This window comes from Thermobia domestica, chromosome 5, assembly GCF_964235325.1.
Source record: "Thermobia domestica chromosome 5, izTheDome1.hap1.1, whole genome shotgun sequence".
Taxonomy (NCBI): domain Eukaryota; kingdom Metazoa; phylum Arthropoda; class Insecta; order Zygentoma; family Lepismatidae; genus Thermobia; species Thermobia domestica.
This window is the reverse complement of record NC_137458.1, coordinates 177,447,375-177,467,438: the sequence shown is the minus strand read 5'-3', so window position 1 is coordinate 177,467,438 and position 20,064 is coordinate 177,447,375. Positions and strand designations below refer to the sequence as shown.

Below are 20,064 nucleotides of genomic sequence, written 5' to 3'. Positions count from 1 at the left end.
AGCAACTAACAATAAATGAAATTTTGAAAACATTACTAAAATATATAAAACATTCATCAATATCTGTCAATCAACAATATCTCTCACTGGCAGAATTTATAACAAACTACTCTCAGCATCAGATTCAACTCCCTTTATTTGCTTTTTCTTACTTTTAAACATTATTTCATTTACTAGTCATTTCAATGGAGTCAAACGATTACACCCTCCCCGCTTGTCAAATGGCTAACGCGTGTGCCTTTGGTGGACGTGGTCCCAGATTCGATTCCTGGTGGGAGATCACAAATAAATTAATTTCGCAATCATTCATTTTCATTAATCATTCGTTTCCTTTAGCGTAAACGACACAAGAACGTTAAAGAAACAAACAAACAAACAAACAAAAAACAATTATAACAGTCTAGCGTGATTGGCAGAAACTGACAGTCATCACTAGGTACATACGATATTTTTTCGGTCGTCATTGCTCAAATAATGATCGATCGTAACAGTGCAATCAACAAGAAAAAACAAACAAACAAACAAAATGTTCATAGTTAATGATAATTACATTTAAAAACTAGTAAATACAGTAGTAGTAGCAGTAGTATCTGATATTGTAGTAGTTCTTTACAAAATAGAAGGAATGTAAAAAATATGGACGTTGCTCTCTTAGAGGAAACCGACTGCAGCAGAAGAGTGAGTTAACAGCCCGCGTCTTGATATGTCTATTCTACATCATAACCACTGTAACTCTGCAAAAGTTTCATTTAATTTTATTATATTCTTTATCGGATATACTTGGAGAAAAAAGAAGTTAGGAAAAAACTCAAATGGATACAATAGAGCTGCACATCGATGTTTTTATAACAGAGATTGTTTTTACTTTGCAATCATATTTAGTTATAATACCTAAATATGTTTACAGATTTCAGTTTATGCTAGTACGTTTACAAGTACGTTTAATGGACTATGTGATAACAGGACTAGATTTATGGTGAAAAAAAAAACTACTGAAATTTGTGGGAAGAAAGGTGGACAAAAACACCGTCTTAGTGTCGGAAAAAATATTAATTAATAATTATATCTTAAGTGTCATTTTAGTATTCATCTACCAAACTCTATTAGTCCATATATTTCGTCTTTCGTCCAGGGAAAGAAAGAATTCGTTTTCAAATACGTTATAATATACGTATAGGCTCTAGACGTTATAATTTCTCATAGCATAAGTAAAATCATGTTATATTTAAAAACATTTATAAAGCTAATAGAAAGCGTCTAGAAAGTAGGGATAATAGACATGACAGTTAACACGGAATTAATAGAAACAAGCATCTTACATTCGCTTCAGAATGAAGATAGGAAGACAACTTTTCAACTAATCCTACCTCTAACTAATTTGAAATAAATAAATAAATAAATAAAGTTTATTCGTTCATTTTGTTATCGATTGACAAACACATTCGTAGGATTAATTTTTCTTAAGTACTGATCATTGGAAACCTGCTTTGTATTCATCCAAATATCTAATTTCAACATGAGGCGTTAAGTGCTTAAAATAAATTACGAAACCGAAGTTTAATGTAAACAAAAATGAACTGAATATTATTCTCTTCTAATTTGCTTAAACTTTTGTGAACTCTGGAACTTTCGTAACCAATAGATCATTCATAATTTATTGATTAAGTGAATTAACTCTTTGAAAAAAAATGAAACCTAAGATCGTATAACTGACCATAGATTTTTTATTGAAAGAATATATTTATTTGGAATAATTTTGTTTTCAAATATCTGTACAAGTAAGTTAGGCTACATATTTTTACTGTATTATGTAATTGCCGTTATTTTAAACTATTATACTTTACTACAATTAAACATAATTCGGGTACTAATTCGTACTAATTCGGGTACTGTGTCAGTTTAGGTATCATACATTACTTTATGATTAATCTACTTCTTTGTTGAGAAAATATTCTCCTACCACTATAGAAATTAATTTATGTTGGGTGTGTTGCATTCCTGGGGTTCCCTTGATCAGATTCACTTTCAGATGGCTTAACCGTTATAGGTATATATACAACGTCAGAACATAAGTCGTAAAAAGTGTAGTAAAACAAGCACCACTCAATTTGTGCTAGGTCGCCGCTAGAATTGCATCTAAATGATTCGGTGGAGGGGTGTAGCAGGTATGTATCTCAAGGGCCCGGTCGTAGGAGTAGGCATATCAGCGACGGTGGGTAGGAGCTAAATTACGTAGATTGTTGTTGAAAAAAATAAAAATAAATGTCATATTTCATTAGTATTACAACGCTGGTGTGGTACTTCCCGAGTAGGTAGAAGTGCACTTTCTGCTTTATTCTTATGTATTTATGTTGTCGATTTAATATGGGTGGTAACGAAGATTGCAGATTATCTATAAGTAGCTTTAAATTTAATTTTAAAAATGGCCTATGTTTAGCAGAAGGGGTCCAGTTCTTTTCTCTAAAAATAAGTTATAATTTTGGTAATTTCTGTTCACATTCTGTTAGTTTATGGTAGGGTTGGTTAGTTTAATTTAGGTTAGGCTAGTTTAGGTTACGTTAGGTTAATTTAGTTGATGTTATATTAGTGTAGAAGTCCTGCATAATTTTCCAAAAAATGATAGTATTTCGCTTATTTCTACTAATATTACGTTAGTTTAGGTTAGTTCAGGTTAGCTTACGTTAGTTTGTTAGGTTAGGTTAGAGTTGGTTACGTTATATTGCGTCTAAGTACTTGCATCACTCATTTCTCCTGTAAATTTTGTGTTTTTTACGTGCTTCTGGACCCCTTGTACTAAACATACCCCTTAAAAATTACCAAAGATGTTGCGTAATAATATTTGACTGTTGGAAGTTATGTTGATTGTTTACATTGTAGTGAGTGTTTGCGCGCGCATGTAGCGGAAGTTGTATTTCTGGAGTGCGGCGGAACACTTAAACTGTAGTAAGTAGTTCGTTGCTTCATGCAGAAAATTATAATGCATTGATTACTTTTCGTTGAATTTTTAAATATTAAATGGTAGTGCGTGTTGTGAAGTATGATATCCTTATTTCATTAAAATGATTTTCAAAGTGTAATTGCATTCAGTGCTTGGAGTGGCTTTGTCGTATGTATATGTGGCCACTGACCGAGCTGATCAGTGTATTAACCCGAAGTGTGTTAAGTAGGAAAGAACATTCAAGAAGTATTTAGTGCGACGAGTAGGCGTGGTAAATTGAGATCGAAAATTGCACGCTTGATTGTTATGCGTATTCCACTTTGTGACGGGTGGGAAATCAGTGAGTGCTATAGTATTGTGGAGGTCGGTAGACTATACCCACATACAATGTGAGGTAAGTTAAGTATTGCAATACTGAGTGTAGGGTAAGGTTGCTTTAGTATAAGTAGTAGTAGTAGAGTAGTAGTATTAGTAGTATTAGTATTAGTAGTAGTAGTAGTAGCAGCAGCAGCAGTAGTAGTAGTAATAGTAGTAGGAACGGGTTAGAAGCCCCGCAGCGGTTGGTTGGGTTCTGTTCTCGACATAAGTATAAGTAGTAGCAGGCTGGCCCACAGGGACACCGGGACGTGTCCCGGTGCGCCCTCCGAAATGTCACAGTATAAATAAAGGTACAAGTTTTTAGTATTAAATTCTTACAGTTTTATTGGTAAAGAACCCGTGAAAGGTGCAGTGCGCCCTTTACATTAGGCGCCCTTCCGAGACCACATCAAAAATGAACCATTTTATTTACTCTTCTGTATAGCACAGTTCTGTACAATAAATACAGTTACTGTTGGCGAAGAACCCGTGAAAGGTACAATGCGCCCTTTACATAAGGCGCCCTACGAAATATCACATTACAGATAAGTGGTTTTAATTATCCTGTATACCAGCTTTGTTTAATAAATAAATTCAAATACTGACTGGTAGTACAGAACCTGTGAAGAATACAAGGCGCCCTTTACATAAGATGCCCTGCGAAATATCACATTATTTTTTAAAAATTTTATTCTTCTGTATTTCAGTTTTGTATTACAAATTCATACAGTTGCTATTGGCAGAGAACGGTTAAGAGTATAATCAGCTACAAAAAATATTATAAAGTTATATAGCTATAAAACAAAACAATGTCATACATCAAGAATAGTTCGGGTAGTCAAACATACGATGCATTTATGTAATACTACACTGACATTAGTCTCTAATTTACGAATTTTACAGCATCGAAGCTTTCACAGTTTTAATATGCATCCATATATCCAAGCATATTGATTGTTCCTGTGTGTTTTAAAGCAGTGTTCGGATAATCAGTACCTGTTGTATTTCTGAAATATAGCTGTATTAGTATCCGTAAAATGTGATCTTCCTGTCTCGACGGCACGGCGCGTCCTCAGGTTGTGGATCGAGGAGAAGGCCTCTGGGATATAGAGGTTAGCTGCGAATATACTGAGTAAGTAGTCGCGAACAGACAAGGAGTGATAATCCAGCTTGAGAATATGGTGTGAGGCTAACAACCTCATCCTGTGAAAATAAAGATTGTTCAGATAAGTTCGCAGAATCCTCGGATCAGAACTGATAACTTGGCACAAATTCCGCAAAGTAAAATCGACATGAGATTTGGATCATGAATTATAAGAAGTTTCTATAGGGCAGGCGCGTTAAAATTTGTAAAAAAAAAAAAAAAAAAAAAAAAAGAGTTTAGAAATAGAGGTTGGACCTAGTGGGATATCAGGAAGTTAGATGAGAAGGAAATGGAGAAGTCAAGTCGGTAAATTTTACGTTCTTTTACGGGGAAGAAATTAAAAACTACCAACCAGAAACAGGGCTTTCCGTTCACAAACGAATACGTAATATCAGCAATTACATAGGTTGAATTTGTTAATGATAGATTTTCTTTCACTTCTCTTAAGGGTCGGGGGTGTAATATTATTGTTTTAAATGCACTGCCCAACAGAAAATAAGGATGGCGATTAAAAAATACAGTTTAAAGAAAGAGTAAAATGGGTATTTGATCATCTCCTGCAATACCATATGAAAATTCTGTTAGGCTGTTTCAATGCGAAGGTAGTACCAGAGGGTATTTTCAAACCAATTATAGGGAATTAATGTTTGCATAAGGAAGGTTGTGACAACGACGTTAGACTCGTGAACTGTGCAATATCCAGAAACCTTATCGTGAAGATTACAAAATTCCAACATCGCGACATTCATAAATATACTTGGACTTCATCAGATGGAAAAACGCATATTCAAATTGATCTGTTTTAGTAGACACAAAAGAACAGTCTAGCACAAATGATGTTCGGTCGTTCAGAGGAGTTGATTATGATAGTGAGAGGGAGACTATCGTGGAATAAAGGAAATATTCAATATCTGAAAACGGAGCGGTTTATTTAAAAAAAAATAATAAAGGAGAGTCAGAGGGTGAGAGGGGAGCCAGATTGAAGTGTCGAGTAGACTCTCGGTTTTAGAAGGTTCGGAGTGCAGTAGTGTTCAAGATACTTAGTTAAAATAGAGATAACATTAAAATTTCAGTAAAAGAAATATTGGAGCACGCAGAAATACGTAGGAACAAACCATGGTTCAACCAGGAATGTACTAAAGTAGCAGAAAAGAGAAAACAGAAGAAACTGCGTTGGCTACAAAATCCGAACGAAATAACTGCATAAAATTTCATTGTCTTCTGGCAGAAAACCTTTAAAACTTTTAGAACAAAGAAACGCGACTTTTGAAAGTTAAAATTAATTAACTTGGAGATAATAGTGAAAACAAAAACATTCGGGGCATGTATAAATGCATCAACGAACTTAAGAAAGGCTATCAACTTCGTGATTATATATTAAAGAAACCTAAAGGAACAGTTCTCACTGATACAGATAGCATCTTAAATAGATGGAAAGATTTCTTTCACGATTTGCTTAACGCATAGCCAAACACTGATGCGCGTGGAGAAAGTGAAATACATGCAGCATAACCGTATATTCCAGAAATAGAAATAGACAGAAATAGAAATCGCTATTTAAAAAATTAAACACACATCTCCGGGTGTGGCGAAATTTTGGTTGACTTAATTTTAGCTGGAGGGGAAAAATTGTAGAGCAAGATACACAAACTCATTTTCATTATCTGGAACAAGGAGGAATTACCACATGAGTGAAGAGAATCGATCATTGTTCCAGTTCAGAAGAAAAGCAACAAAACTAATTAATAATTATCGAGGCATTTCTCTTCTGTCAACATCCAAGAAATCTTCTTAAATATTATATTAGCAAGATTGACTCCATACGCAGATGAAATTATTGGAGATTATCAGAACGGATTTAGGTAAAATCAGTGTGCGAATTAGATAATCTATATTGGGGGTCGATAAAATTAGGCCAACAGGACGTAAAGTCTGAAGGTGCAATACTTCAAAATGAGACAGTATTGTCTTACCCCCCCCCCCACACACACATAAATATGACATCTTTAATAAATAAGAGATTTATTTATTCAATAATCTACTGACAATAACTATGTATGTATATATTGTCTGACATTCACACGCCACACCTAATCTTTCTGAACATGTTTAAATGTACTCACTCTTGTGCCCGTAGTCCTCTAAAGTTCATTTACTTAATAATTCGGCCCAAGCGATAGCCATGATCACAAGCATATGTTAATTTTTCTACTCATATTGAAATCTTCATACGAGAAAAGGATTGTTCTTCCCGATGTCTAGCATCAAAGTCAAATCGAAGGCCAAATATTTGAAAAATCTCAATTCAAATTTCGAGCTTGCGCTTCTACTCCCCGCTAAAGCTGCACTTTTTATGCCTTTTTTTTTAAATATCGATTCCGTGACAGCTCAAGAAGTCAACACTTACAATTACTTTACTCTTAGGTTACAGATGAGTTGATTCACTATGTGCTACGTTATTCAAATAAAGTAAAACGCCAAATTGAAGTTTTCCAGACAACATTATTGGCGACAGCAAACTGTACAGCGAAAAGAAAGATGGAAAAAGCCCCCTCCAGTTGAAGTGCTTATACAGACACAGACAGGCAATGACATGGAGAACCAGTCGTATTAGCAAATGCTGAAACAAATCTTCAATTATGCGCTTACTCACTCTCACATGTCTGCTCACTAGGGGCGCATCCCCAGCGCGTATGTTAACATATAGCCACGAGAGAATATATCTCAGATTTTGAGTAAGTTTCAAAAGTTCATTTCCGTAAACTATAAAAGGCAGTGATTACTATGCTAATTACCACAAATCAAACGCAGCTTTTGAGTTGCATACACACAAACTACAATGAGGACCATGTGCTAACAAAGAATACACTGGAAAATGGAAAAAATATAACAAAATCAAAAATAAGATGACAATCGATACAAATGTAGAGAATGAATATGACATGTCCGAACTTCGCTAAGTATGGTGGAAGAAGCTATTTGTTGACTTCTTCTTGGCCAACCGCTAAGAGCACTTATAAATCCATATGTGAGTTTGTTATCCGCAATTAATACATTCAAATTCACGAACGACGATGAACTGAAGGGTACGAGGATACGGTTGCAAGTAACAACTGTAGTCATAGTAACATAGTTCAACTAAACAACGGTGAAAAAAGTGGGGAAATTAGAAAGTGAATAGTTTACTATTACCAAAAGTGAATAGTTTACATCGCTCATTTCGAAATACAGATAGAAGATTAAACTTACAAGAAATGACAAAAAGCAGTGAAATTTGGCGTTATACTAAGCATAGTTTGAGTGGGAAAGCGAGCATCCCCGGTGGGGATACTTAAGCTGACTTCTTTGGGGGGAACAAAATATGATTGAGGGGGAAAATCCCCCTGATCCCCCCGGTAATTCGCACCCTGGGTAAAACCGATCAACTATCGACCAGATATTTACCATTCGACTAATACTTGAAAAGAAATAAGAGAATACAACATCCTGGCACATCAATTATTGACTTTAGACTCTGGTAGGAGGGAAACATTGTACAACATGCTTACAGAATTTGCAATACCGAAAAAGGTAGATTAATTAAGATATATTTAAATGAATCCCAAAGTAAGGTTCGAGTAGAGAAATTCTTGTTCACGAGCTTTCACGTTGAGAACGTCCTGAAACAAGGAGAAGCGTTGTCGTCATTATGATTTAACTTTGTTCTGGAGAATACGATAAGGAAAATCAAAGACAGCAATCAGGTCCTAGAGCTGAATTTTATTTGCCAGGTTATGGCGTATGCTGATGATGTAAATTTAATAGGTAATGATAGAATAATAGAAATGAATTCAGAAATGTTAATTAACGCTTACAGGGATATAGGCTTAAAAGTAAATGCAGAGAAAATTAAATAAATGGAAGTTTGTCGGGATCGTAATACTGCATTTTATGGATGCGTTTGTAGCTCAAAATATAAAGCGATAATCATGCGAGTATGGTTGCGAAACATGGTCACTGACTCTGAGGGAAAATCGCAGACTGAAAGTATTTGAAAACAAGATTCTTAAACCAATATTCGAACTCCAAAAGGAACGGGAATGGGGAAAGGCGGAAACTTCATAAGAAGGAACTGCATAATTTTATACCGTTTACCAAACATTGTTAGGGTCATCAAGTCTAGGAGGCTCAAATGGTCAGGTTATGTAGCCAGAATGGAAGAAATTAGAAACGTTTTCGAAGTTGTAACTGGAAATCCAAATAGGGAAATGACCGTTAGGAAAACCGAGGCGCAGATGGGAGGACAATATTAAAATGGTTATCGCAGAGATTGAAATATAAAGTAGAAATCAATGGAGAGCATTTGTAAACGCGGCAATGAGCCTCCTGCGTCCATAGGCGTGCTATATTAAGTTGTTGATACATTTAGCTTCTTTTTATTTGACAGAAATGTTATTACAGGAATCAAAAATTTTTTCTGTAGTAAAGAGGATTTCGATTCGAGGTTAGCTATTTACGTGAATATTAAAACAAATTTGGTGGTGATTTTGATATAAAATGGCACCCATACTCTTTCAAAGTCTCTCTCTCTCTCTGTATTATATATATATATATATTCCCGTTTGTATGGGCGCCCTTTTAGTAAACTTGTCCACCGCCGTCATTAGTATCCCAGTACGGCCCTGGGTAGTAGTAGCAGTAGTAATAGTAGTAGCAGTGGTAGTAGTAGTAGTAGTAGTAGTAGTAGCAGTAACAGTAGTAGTAGAAGTAGTAGTAGTAGTAGTAGTTGTTGTTGTTGTTGTTGTAGTTGTAGTAGTAGTAGTATGATTATGATGTATGTATGGAGATTCCATATCGTCATGCTATTTGTATTCTAGGTTCTTTATTTTGTGGGAGGGGTAACTTGGTACATTGTTGATTACAAACATGTCATGTTACCACTTTTTCATAATAAGGTACCGATAATAAACATACTACAACGATATGGGATCTCCACATATGCTAGAATGGCCACACCAGCGTTGTAAAGAATTACCCATATTTCTTCTATATACTTTAAAAATCCACCGTCGCATATAAGAATGAATTAAGAATTTACCTGTATCGAAACATTGCCTTCATATAGCACTGTAATTCATCATGACTTCCTTATGCAATATTATGTGGTTAAAAGCATGCATTTTGCATGACATATTTCTACATTATTAGTCATGTTACATATTAGAGCTCCATATATTTTGATTACTTATAGATTCCTCTTTCATAAATTTTACAAATCTACAACTAAACTTTAATTGTATGTTGTAAACTTCCAAATCAGACCGAAAGAATTAAATTTTTTAAAAGTGTTTGATCTGTGTTGTTTGTTGAAGTTTAGCGTTCGTTTTTAGAACCGAAGCTCGAAGCTATAATAGACATGAACTTACAGTTTAAGGTAGAATCCGAACCGACATAATGTATAATAATTCATAATTACGAAATATTAATAATTACGAATTATTATTAATATTACGAAATATTATTAATAATTCTTAATTACGAATTATGAATTCATAATTCATAATAAAGTCTTCTAAAATTATGAAAAGTTAAGATGCAAAATGAAGGTGTTGACTACATAAATTGCGAAGTTTGGAAAGGTCATTTCAAAATGGAGATTTGACAATTATAATCATGATAGAGCGAACTGGTTCTGCCAGAAAAGGGACTGAACGAGTTAGGTGGAATGCAATAAGACACGTTTGGGAGGGTACGGTTATTCATGAAGCCATGAACAGTGAATCTGAAACATCACGACAACGCCTTGTTTGCCATAACAACTTTTTGTATCAAAACTAAGTTTCCCGTCTTGTGTATGGTATACTTATAATATATACATGTAAACCGTGAATTTCAGAGCATCGTGTAGATAATGACACGATATGAAGTGTAAATAAATTAATATCCTTAATTATGACTGAATTCAATTCTTAGACATGCATCAATTCGTGTTTTCTAAAAGAAAAAGTATGTCCAATACGGAATAAATGGATTGATGCTTTTCAACTATCCATAAAGAAAGTCAAGAAATATAACGAAAATAAATTGAATTTTTAAAAGAGTTCAATAAAAATAAATAAAAGTTATTAAACGTGGTATTTAACTTTCCAGCTCCTGTTCCTTATCCTAAGTTATGTCATACCGCAATTAGCTTTACGAAACAGGTTCCTCTGAAATACGAACTAAATTATAAGACATTTTCGGGCAATTTCATGCGAAGCAAACTCACCTCTAAAATAAACTACCCCTTTGGACTTTTCATATGAATTAGCCATTTGGTAGGATTATTAAGGGAATATTAGTTTATTAAATAACAACAAAATTACATGAATCGTACTTGAGAAAACTGTCAGAAACACCCCATTTAACTAACCATTACCAATATTTTCACAGGAAGTACTTGAAATTTTTATAGAGCAACCCACATTATGCTTTATTTTTTGTGTAATTGTGCTTTATTTTTTTTCCAAATTATGCTTTATTATGCTTTATTGTTAATTTCAGTCGTTGTTTTATATTAATCGTGTATAATGTGAAATATTTACTATGCATTAAATATTCTAAATATCTTGATCTATTCATTAATATTTTATGCATCTAGCTTCTTTCATATTTAATGAAAGTTCTACTTGATGCATTTGTAAAGAGATATGCTTTACTCGGGTCAGTATTTGTTTCACTTGTGTGCGCCTTAGAAGTGCATATATACAGAAAGGGAAAGTAAAAGATATCACCAAAAATACAGGAAGTGCTCAAGTTCAAGAGGTACACATAACAATATAGTGGAGTTCTTGTGTACTATTCATTGTTGGCGGAAAGTTTTCTTCATTTCCTTTTTTCCCCCACATCAAAGCATTACACCGAAAAGTTTACAGAAATAAAAATTAGCTTTTCATTGTTGCATTGTTATGTTCTCAATGATTTTGCTTTGTAAATATTGGTTTAAAAAAATATTAATATAGTATGTATGTTAAACTTGCAGTTAAACAGAATTTTCCAAGAATTGTGCTATATATTTTAAATTATGCTTTATGCTTTATTTTCTAAAATTATGCTTTTAAAATTACTTTCTTCTGGACCCTTAAATAACCACAATCATGTTCAAGATACCACCAATATGTCTAAATTGCTCTAATGCTTTTTACGCTTTTGGGTTGCTCTATTTATGATATATGCAGAGAATAGTCTGGCTGTTTTTGAGGAAATCGTCCGGAAAACTCATAACAAAAATAAAATATCATTTGTGGACTTTTTTGTCTGACAAATTATTTGTACTATATCGTCATGTTATTAACCAAATATATGTTAATAATGATTAATAAATAACTTAAGTCAATTTTGAGAAAATCGTCCGAAAACTACTTATCATTATGAATAAACTGTCACTCGTAGATTTTTCCCAGCAAAATGACTTACACCAAATTCAGAAATATTAATGCAATATTGGCATAAGAAAAATCGTTAGAGCGGTTTGGGAAGAAACTAAACTTTTATTTTCACCCTTCAGTATATTACATTTATTTTTGGGTTAAGAAGTAAACTCAAGAAGCTCTACTATAGAATTTTAAGTATAAAATCTAGCTCTAACTCGTTGACCAATGTGATTTCTATGGGAGTAAACACGCTAGGGTAGTACGGATGAACGAAAAATCAAAATCACTTTTTCAGTATGTAAAGGCCATGAAACATATAAATCAATTGAAATCTCGAATTCGATTTTTTTCACGATCATCGCTCTTACTTCATACTAGGTTTTGTTTACAGTTATACACGACTGACTGTGCGGCAAATAATTGGGGCAACGAATGAATTCAGGTTTTTCACGTAATATTTTATTTTATGGCACAATGATCGTCTGGAATGATCGTTAACAACAATATTAATTACATAGAGGACATACGTATGTGTGCTACGCATATTCTACTTTAAAGTACACCGTCTTGATAGAGTTTAAGGAATCAGAAAATAACGAATGTCATCTTTTCTTATAAGTAGGCTGCGGAAAAAATCACAAAAAACCACAGTCTCAATTTGAGGAATGTATGAGACATTTTTCTAATTGAGGAAGATCTATTTGATCTATTTCTGCGTTGGAGTATCTGGACTGGTCTTACATATTAGTTTATATACCAGCCGACACTACAGAAAATAGGTTACCTAACGTTTATGAAAAGACTGCAATTCAGATTAGACTACTGAAATTAATCTAATATCATGAACTCTTATACCAAGTTGTGTACGTTTTCCATACGTATCACCGTTGCCATTTACAAAACAACACTATCTCTAATCATAGTCATGTTTTCAGTATTTTTTAAAAACAATTTCTTACACCAACTTATGAATGGAATTTTAGCGCTCTTTTAGGCACTTTGTATGTTCGGTTCTTCCCCAAAAGCATTCAAATCATTATATTATATAATAACACCTCTGTGTAACCAATCAATAACAAACATTATTCTTTTTAATACAATAATTGAAGACTTCGGGGCAAAAACAGGTTAAGTCCAAAAAATGAAAATGTAAAGGAGGTAGCTTCCCAAGGGTTTCTCGTAGTCCGATTTTCTCCAAACTTAGCACATATATACTAGACCGAAAATAAATCGACAGGTACTTTTTTGTTTTTTTCGGAAAATAGGTTAAGGGGGCAAGGCCCCATTTTCAAAAAATGCCCCCTTGATTAAAAGGGTCAATTTAAAGAAACGAAACTCTACCGATGCAAAGATGACTTCAAAGTAGGAAATGTGGGTTTTGTGGTTTTTGCGAGAAAAGGATTGCAGAGGCTATGGTCCCCTTCGAAATGACAAAGGACCCCGCACAATCCTTATGGAAATTGGATTTCGGTGGAATTGCTTAAAACCATGTTATGTTGTAAATATGGTGTTCTTGAGAAAAAGTCTCAATGAGCACAGCCACAAATCACTGACCGTTTGGCCACTACAGGGCCACTTTTTTAAAAACAGGCGAACATAACGATATTTTGGATTTCGATAAAAATGATTAAACCCATGATATGTTGTAAATATTGTCATGATGAGAAAAAGTCTTAATGGGGATAACCATCAATCACTGATCGTTTGGCCACTACAGGGCCACTTTTTTGAAAGCAGTCGAAGATAGTGATATTCTAGATTTCGATGAAAATGACTGAGACTGTGATATGTTGTAGATGTTCTGATCCTGAGAAAAAGTTTCAACAGGCATAACCACAAATCACTGACCGTTTGGCCACTACAGGGCCACTTTTTCTGAAAACAGCCGAAGGTAATATTCTGGATTTTTGTAAAAATGACTAAAACTGTTATATGTTGTAGATATTGTGATCCTGATAAGAATTCTTAATGAGGATAACCACCAATCACTGACCGTTTGGCCAATACAGGGCCATAGTTTTGAAAACAGCAGAAGGTAACGTTATTCTGGATTTCGGTGGAATTGTTTAAAACCGTTATATGTTGTAGATATTTTGATCCTGAGAAAAAGTCTGAAGAATCACAACCATCCATCACTGAGCGTTGGGCCACTCTTTTAAACCGAACAAGAGGTAACGTTTTTCTGAACTTCGGTGAAATTGCTTGAAACTGTGATACGTTGTAGATCATGGTATCCTGATAAAAAATCTCAACGGACACAACCACCAACCAGTGACCATTTGGCAACTACGGGGCCACATTTTTTAAAACAGCAGAAGGTAAGGATACTAAGGAATTTTGGTAACCCGGAACCCTAAAAAGTCCGATCCCACAACCGGAAAAATGGATGGGAAGAGTAGCGGCCAACATCATTTAAGCACAGACAACATTCAGATATTCATCTTGCAGGACAAAGGAAAACCTTGGAAAGCGCTAGACAATTTTTCTCAGGGTCACGACACCTACAACTTATCACAGTTTCATGCATTTAAACCGAAATAAAAAATATCGTTATACCCGGCTGTTTTAAAAAACCTGGACCTGTAGTGATCAATCATAATTCGATGGTTGTGTCTTTTAAGACTTTTTCTCATGATGATAAGATCTTCAACATATCTTAGTTTTACTCAATCTTACTGAAATCCAGAACATCGTTATACTCGGCTGTTATCAAGAAAGTATCCCTGTAGTGACCAAACGATTAGTGATTTGTGGTTTGTCCATTGAGTCTTTTTTTCAGGATGATAATATCTACAACATATCACGGTTTCAGTCATTTTCACCGAAATCCAGAACATCACTATCTTCTGTTACTTTCATAAAAGTTGCCTCCTAGTGGCCAAACGGTCAGTGATAGGTGGTTATTCCCATTAAGACTTTTTCTCATCATCACAATATCTACAACATATAATAGTTTTATCATTTTCACCGGAATCCAGAACATCGTTATCTTCGGCTGTTAAAAAAAAAAAAAGTGGCCCTGTAGTGGCCAAACGGTCAGTGATTTGTGGCTGTGCTCATTGAGACTTTTCCTCAGGAACACCATATTTACAACATAACATGGTTTTAAGCAATTCCACCGAAATCCAATTTCCATAAGGATTGTGCGGGGTCCTTTGTCATTTCGAAAAGGGCCATAGCCCCTGCAACCCTTTTCTCGCAAAAAAAAAAAAAAAAACATAAAACCCACATTTCCTACTTTGAAGTCATCTTTGCATCGGCAGAGTTTCGTTTCTTTAATGTGGCCTTTTAATCAAGAGGGCTCATTTTTGAAAAGGGGGCCTTTGCCCCCTTAACTTCTTTTCCGAAAGAAACAAAAAAATACGTGTCGATTTATTTTCGGTTTACATGTGCCAAGTTTGAAGAAAATCGGATGAGTGGAAACCGTTGTGAAGGTACATCCTTTATATTTTCAATTTTTGGACTTAACCTGTTTTTGCCCTAAAGTTTTCAATTATTCATTTGTCTTTTAAACAAATAAATTCAGTGGCACTCTAAAAAATGCCTTTCTTGCCATTATACATTTTTGATCCACTTATTGTTCATTTGTACCACATACACTAGCTGACAGTTCTTGTGCAACATCTTGGAAGTAATAGGCATAGGTGCTTTACTGCTATGGATTTCTATCCAGTTGAACTGGATTCAAATTTCCACAGGTAATAAATTTTTCAATGTTTGAATTTCAATTTCAAACCATATTTGGTGTGATATGAATTATCTTCTCAGTGGAGAACGAAAGAGATGCGAGAGTGGCGTGGAATTTGAGTAGATCCATGAGTAGAGACAACGATTTACAAAGCTATTTCCTTCTTATGTTCCAGATTTTGATATTTTGAGTAAATTTCAATCATTTGATAGCCTAACTCATGTATAAATCTGTTTATTTATTTCTTCTCACAGAAAGCTCGTATGGTAGTAATATACGTATTATACACATATGAGTTATAATACCATTATTATATTTCATTCCTTGGACATCATGCTCGAAACAATAGAGATAAATCTTAGAAGGAGAAACTTTCCGTGCATCAACTATGCAGCAAATGGCTGTTTTACTGTTCCACAGACTTACTAACAGTTCCTCCTGGTTGAAATGTTACTTTAAGTTGGGTTGCATCTGCCCAGGCGTTTGTGATACCAGCAGAAGTACTGAACCCGATCTGATGGAATTAAAGTAGTCAAGGGGGAATTGTACAATATAGGCCTAATTTAAAATATTATATGGAATAATAAATATGGATAGCATATTTTAGTAACTTGAAATTCTAACACAAATGAGCAAGATTCAGATTTTTGATAAAATAAAGTAGCTAGAAAAATATCATGAATTAGTATTATCTGATTGAAACTAGGACACAACATTAGAAGAAAATCTTATTATATTGCATCTCTCCAACAGGACTTGAGTGAGCTGTTCTATCATGTATCTACAATATTTTGTCCTGGTCTGTGCATCTCTTCACCAAGTAGTATGTTTCGATTACTGTTCTATCGAGTGTAACGGGATAAAACACACGATGTGCGTTTACACAGTAAGTATGCAATAAATGAAATCTTAGTTTAATCACTTTTATATCCAGATAATTGGAGCCAAATAAAATTGGTAAGCTAATAATGAAAGGATTGCTGAAATGAATATAGTGGAAAAATATGGAAGAACCCCAATAAAATCCATGAATATATCAGAAACTTACATGCCTTTGTCATGTCATATGATGACAAAATATATCCACGAATAGGTTTCACTAGAGGTAAGAACTGTGCTACTAAGGATTTGCGTCTCAATAAGGACGTAATAGTACACTCTTGTGCCATGATGATTTACTACTTGATAATGTGTTCTTATAATCATATGTCTGCGCGGATATAAAATATCGCATCCGCATCTGCAGCATTTCTATCCGCACCCGCATTGACATCTGCAGATAATGAAGTAGCAACTATATACAACTTACATATTCTATAATAGTCATGATTTCGAAAATATTTTTAAACACATTTTAAATAGCTATCTCTTGTAGTTCTCTGAATCAAACGAAACAATACATTATATCAGTTTCCTCGTAACCAAATACAAACTACCCTAAATAAAATGCAATTGAAATCGCACAGATACAAATTACAAATTAATGAACGATATATGTACTTACCCAAGATCTTCAAATGCAGATATCAGACCAGAATAATACCATTTAGGTGATATCCCCTCTATCAAGTAATTTTAGAGCACAACACTAAGTTTTTGAACTTCATTACTCATAAAAAAGGAGCATTTGTTCATAACACAAAGGCGAAATACAAATAATCGTTATTAATAAATAAAAATTAATCACACCACCGCATACAAATTCACATAAAATCACACTCACTTCATATTTATAATAGAGGTTTTAATGCAAAAATTAAAAAAAAAAAATCGAACGAAACATAATGTTCTCCCTATTATTTGTCCCAGAGACAGCACACTCTCTTTTTACAGGTTGCAAATTTTGGTGTTTAAGGTAAGTTGTTGTTGAGAAAGATTATATCATCGACTGAACTTGGATTCAGACTAGTGAGTCGATCCTCCAGAGTATCGACCTGCAGTTAAAAAACTTCTTTCGGATGGAGTACTTGTATCGGGCACAGGGTGGACAAACAATGCCAATTAGCTCAGAAAGGGATACTGTTTTTTTTTTTTTTTTTTTTTTTTTTGAAAACATCAGGTAATGAGGTCAAAATCCTCGTTCAAATGAAACTTCCTTTGCACATATCTTGTAACTTCATCCATCCGGCTTGATGGACTTCCTGTGGCTTCATCATCAGAAGAATCTTCAAATTCATGAAAGACACCAACAGCGACCTTTTGCTTCTTTATTGGTAGAGATCGTCGTTCTTCTCGGATAGAGTTTTTCATCTTCTTCGCTACCATTTCTCTGGCATTGTTTTCAACTTCTTGCTCATCCTCTGAGAGAAATTTCATACTTTTCTATTTAGGGCGAAGAAAAACTGCCAATTTGTGGATTACTGTTATGTCTCACTTTTCGCTGATAAGTGCAAGCACCTTTTTCTTCAAGTTCTGAAGAAACAAACAGTCTTCTGTCTTTTGTGCCCTCAACATACTTTGAATCTTCTTTTTCCATAATGCAGCAAGAAATAGCGTAGGCCTTTTTGAAGCTGCAAGCTCATCAGAAGCTGCTTTGAGGGTTGAAAAGAATAGTATCAATTTTCTTAACAAATCCCTGTTTACATCATCTAACAAATCTTCTTTGTTTGCTTCCTTCAGAATGAGTAAGATGTTCTTCCAATGTGTTTCGATGCTTTCAAATATAATAGCGAGTGTCAATATCGCCCTTCAGGGTTTTATCGAGTTGATTCTGTAGTCCGGACGTTTTAAACAATGTCGTAAGACCACGGCAAGAACTAATCAAATACGAAGTATCATCCTCTTCTGTGTTTGAATTTGTTGTAGTGTTCTCTACACCTGTGTTTAAAATGTGAGCAGAACACGATATCCTTGTGTATTGCCGCAAAGCAGAGACGATATTTGGACTTCTGTCAGTCACAAACACTACCTGGCCAATAAATTCGATGTTATTGAAACTTCTAAATACGCGAATAATCTCAGTTCTTATATTATCACCAGTCTTTTTCATCTCAGCCAATAACCTAGTACACAAGACGCGTTTTTGTAGTGTTCCTTTGTGAATGTAATAGTGTGTGACCCCTAAATCATTTATTTTTTAATACCGATCACTACACAAATCAACAGTCACTGTACCACCAATACCATCAAGCACTCTCTTCACCTCACTATATACCGTATCTCGAAGAGACGCAGCTTCTTCTGTCAACACCTTAGAAATCGTGGTTGGATGTGGGAGTAGATCTTTTTCATTTACTGGTCCATATTTGGCACCCTTTTAAGCAAGAATTGCGAAAATTCTACAAAACCGTTCCCAGAAACAAACAAACAAAAATTTTTTGAAACAAAGGTCATAAGTCTTTTTTGCTTTAAGTTCGGTGGAAGTAGAACACAATTGTTTTATAGTTTCACATAAAAAAAAACTAATCATCGACGCCTGCTTTAGTTCACTTTTGTCTTTTGTTATATTTTATGTACCTGATTGATGTCCTTTGTAAGTGTAAACTTTCATGCGTTGCAAACATGCCACAATATCTTTAACTTTAGTGTCACCATCATACACATGACCAAAATGTTTCCATATTATTTGTTTCAGTTTTTTTTTCATGCACATAAGTATGTACTCCATGCTTTAATTTGGAAGTAATTGTAGTGGCTGAGGTAGCCTCCATCCCGAACTGGCACTAGTACCAGCAATTGCACTAAATTGAAAAAAAGTGACGAAACTAACAACGCAATACAATCTGCATGCTTTCACAACCACGCTTTTACTGAAACTAGAAGTGAAAATAACTTCGAACACAAATAGGAGGTCTATGCCTTTAATTTCGGGAAGAGGCAATTAAGAGTGGACTGGAGCTTTGCGAGGATGCCGTGAAAAATGGGATAAATTTAACATAGGATTTTTTCAATTTTGCATGATATCACGACCTACACTGCTCATTTGGAGAAAATCGTAAAGCAGGTTTACACATTTAACAATATTATTCAAATTCACGAAGTATTCATAAACTATGTGTGTGTAATTTGCTCAAAATTATTAATATCATTTTTTAATTCCCCATAAGGAAATCAAGATTTACCACTAAACCCGATACCGCTTTTTAGAGAAAGTAATGAGAATTAGCAATTGAGGTGCATACCTTCATAATCTTTGATTCGTCTTTATTGAACCTATAATTTTCTTATTTCTTATTAATTATTATCTACAGAGAAAATGCTAATTAAATTAAAGAGTGCACATTCTCGTAGTAATTAATGTTTAAAAAGTTCAGCATTTTCCCGTTAGATGACTCTGTTCAAAAATGCAGCCGGAGAAAGCAGGCATGCGTTCGTCTTCCGTGACTGGGTTTCTGTCCCATGCCGACACACCGCGGGTGGTGTAGGATGTCACCAAACCCAGTATGAGCGCTTATTTATTGCTAGTCGAAGGAAAGTGGGTGAGAGTGACAGATCTGTAGTTGCCACATTTTTCTTTTTGTGTTATTTCTAAAGTTATTATTTTTTTTTTAAAAAAAAGCACTGTATTAAAACATAATACCTAAGAATTTTGTATACGAGGAAACGA

At 34.4% G+C, this 20,064-nt stretch overlaps 1 protein-coding gene across 2 annotated transcripts in view; it reads left to right on the top strand.

Annotated features, from left to right (window-relative positions):
* The first annotated feature begins 1,595 nt into the window (after window positions 1–1,595).
* LOC145686300 (venom allergen 5-like) overlaps window positions 1,596–20,064 on the top strand; it is a 227,803-nt gene continuing 209,334 nt past the window's right edge. The window contains exons 1-2 of one of the 2 annotated variants that reach the window (XM_081759445.1): window positions 1,596–1,778; window positions 16,272–16,404. In XM_081759445.1, the coding sequence (XP_081615571.1) occupies window positions 16,294–16,404 (111 nt within the window). In that variant the 5' untranslated portion in view covers window positions 1,596–1,778; window positions 16,272–16,293. The remainder of the gene's footprint in view (window positions 1,779–16,271; window positions 16,405–20,064) is intronic. The other variant, XM_081759444.1, reaches the window with a different exon arrangement.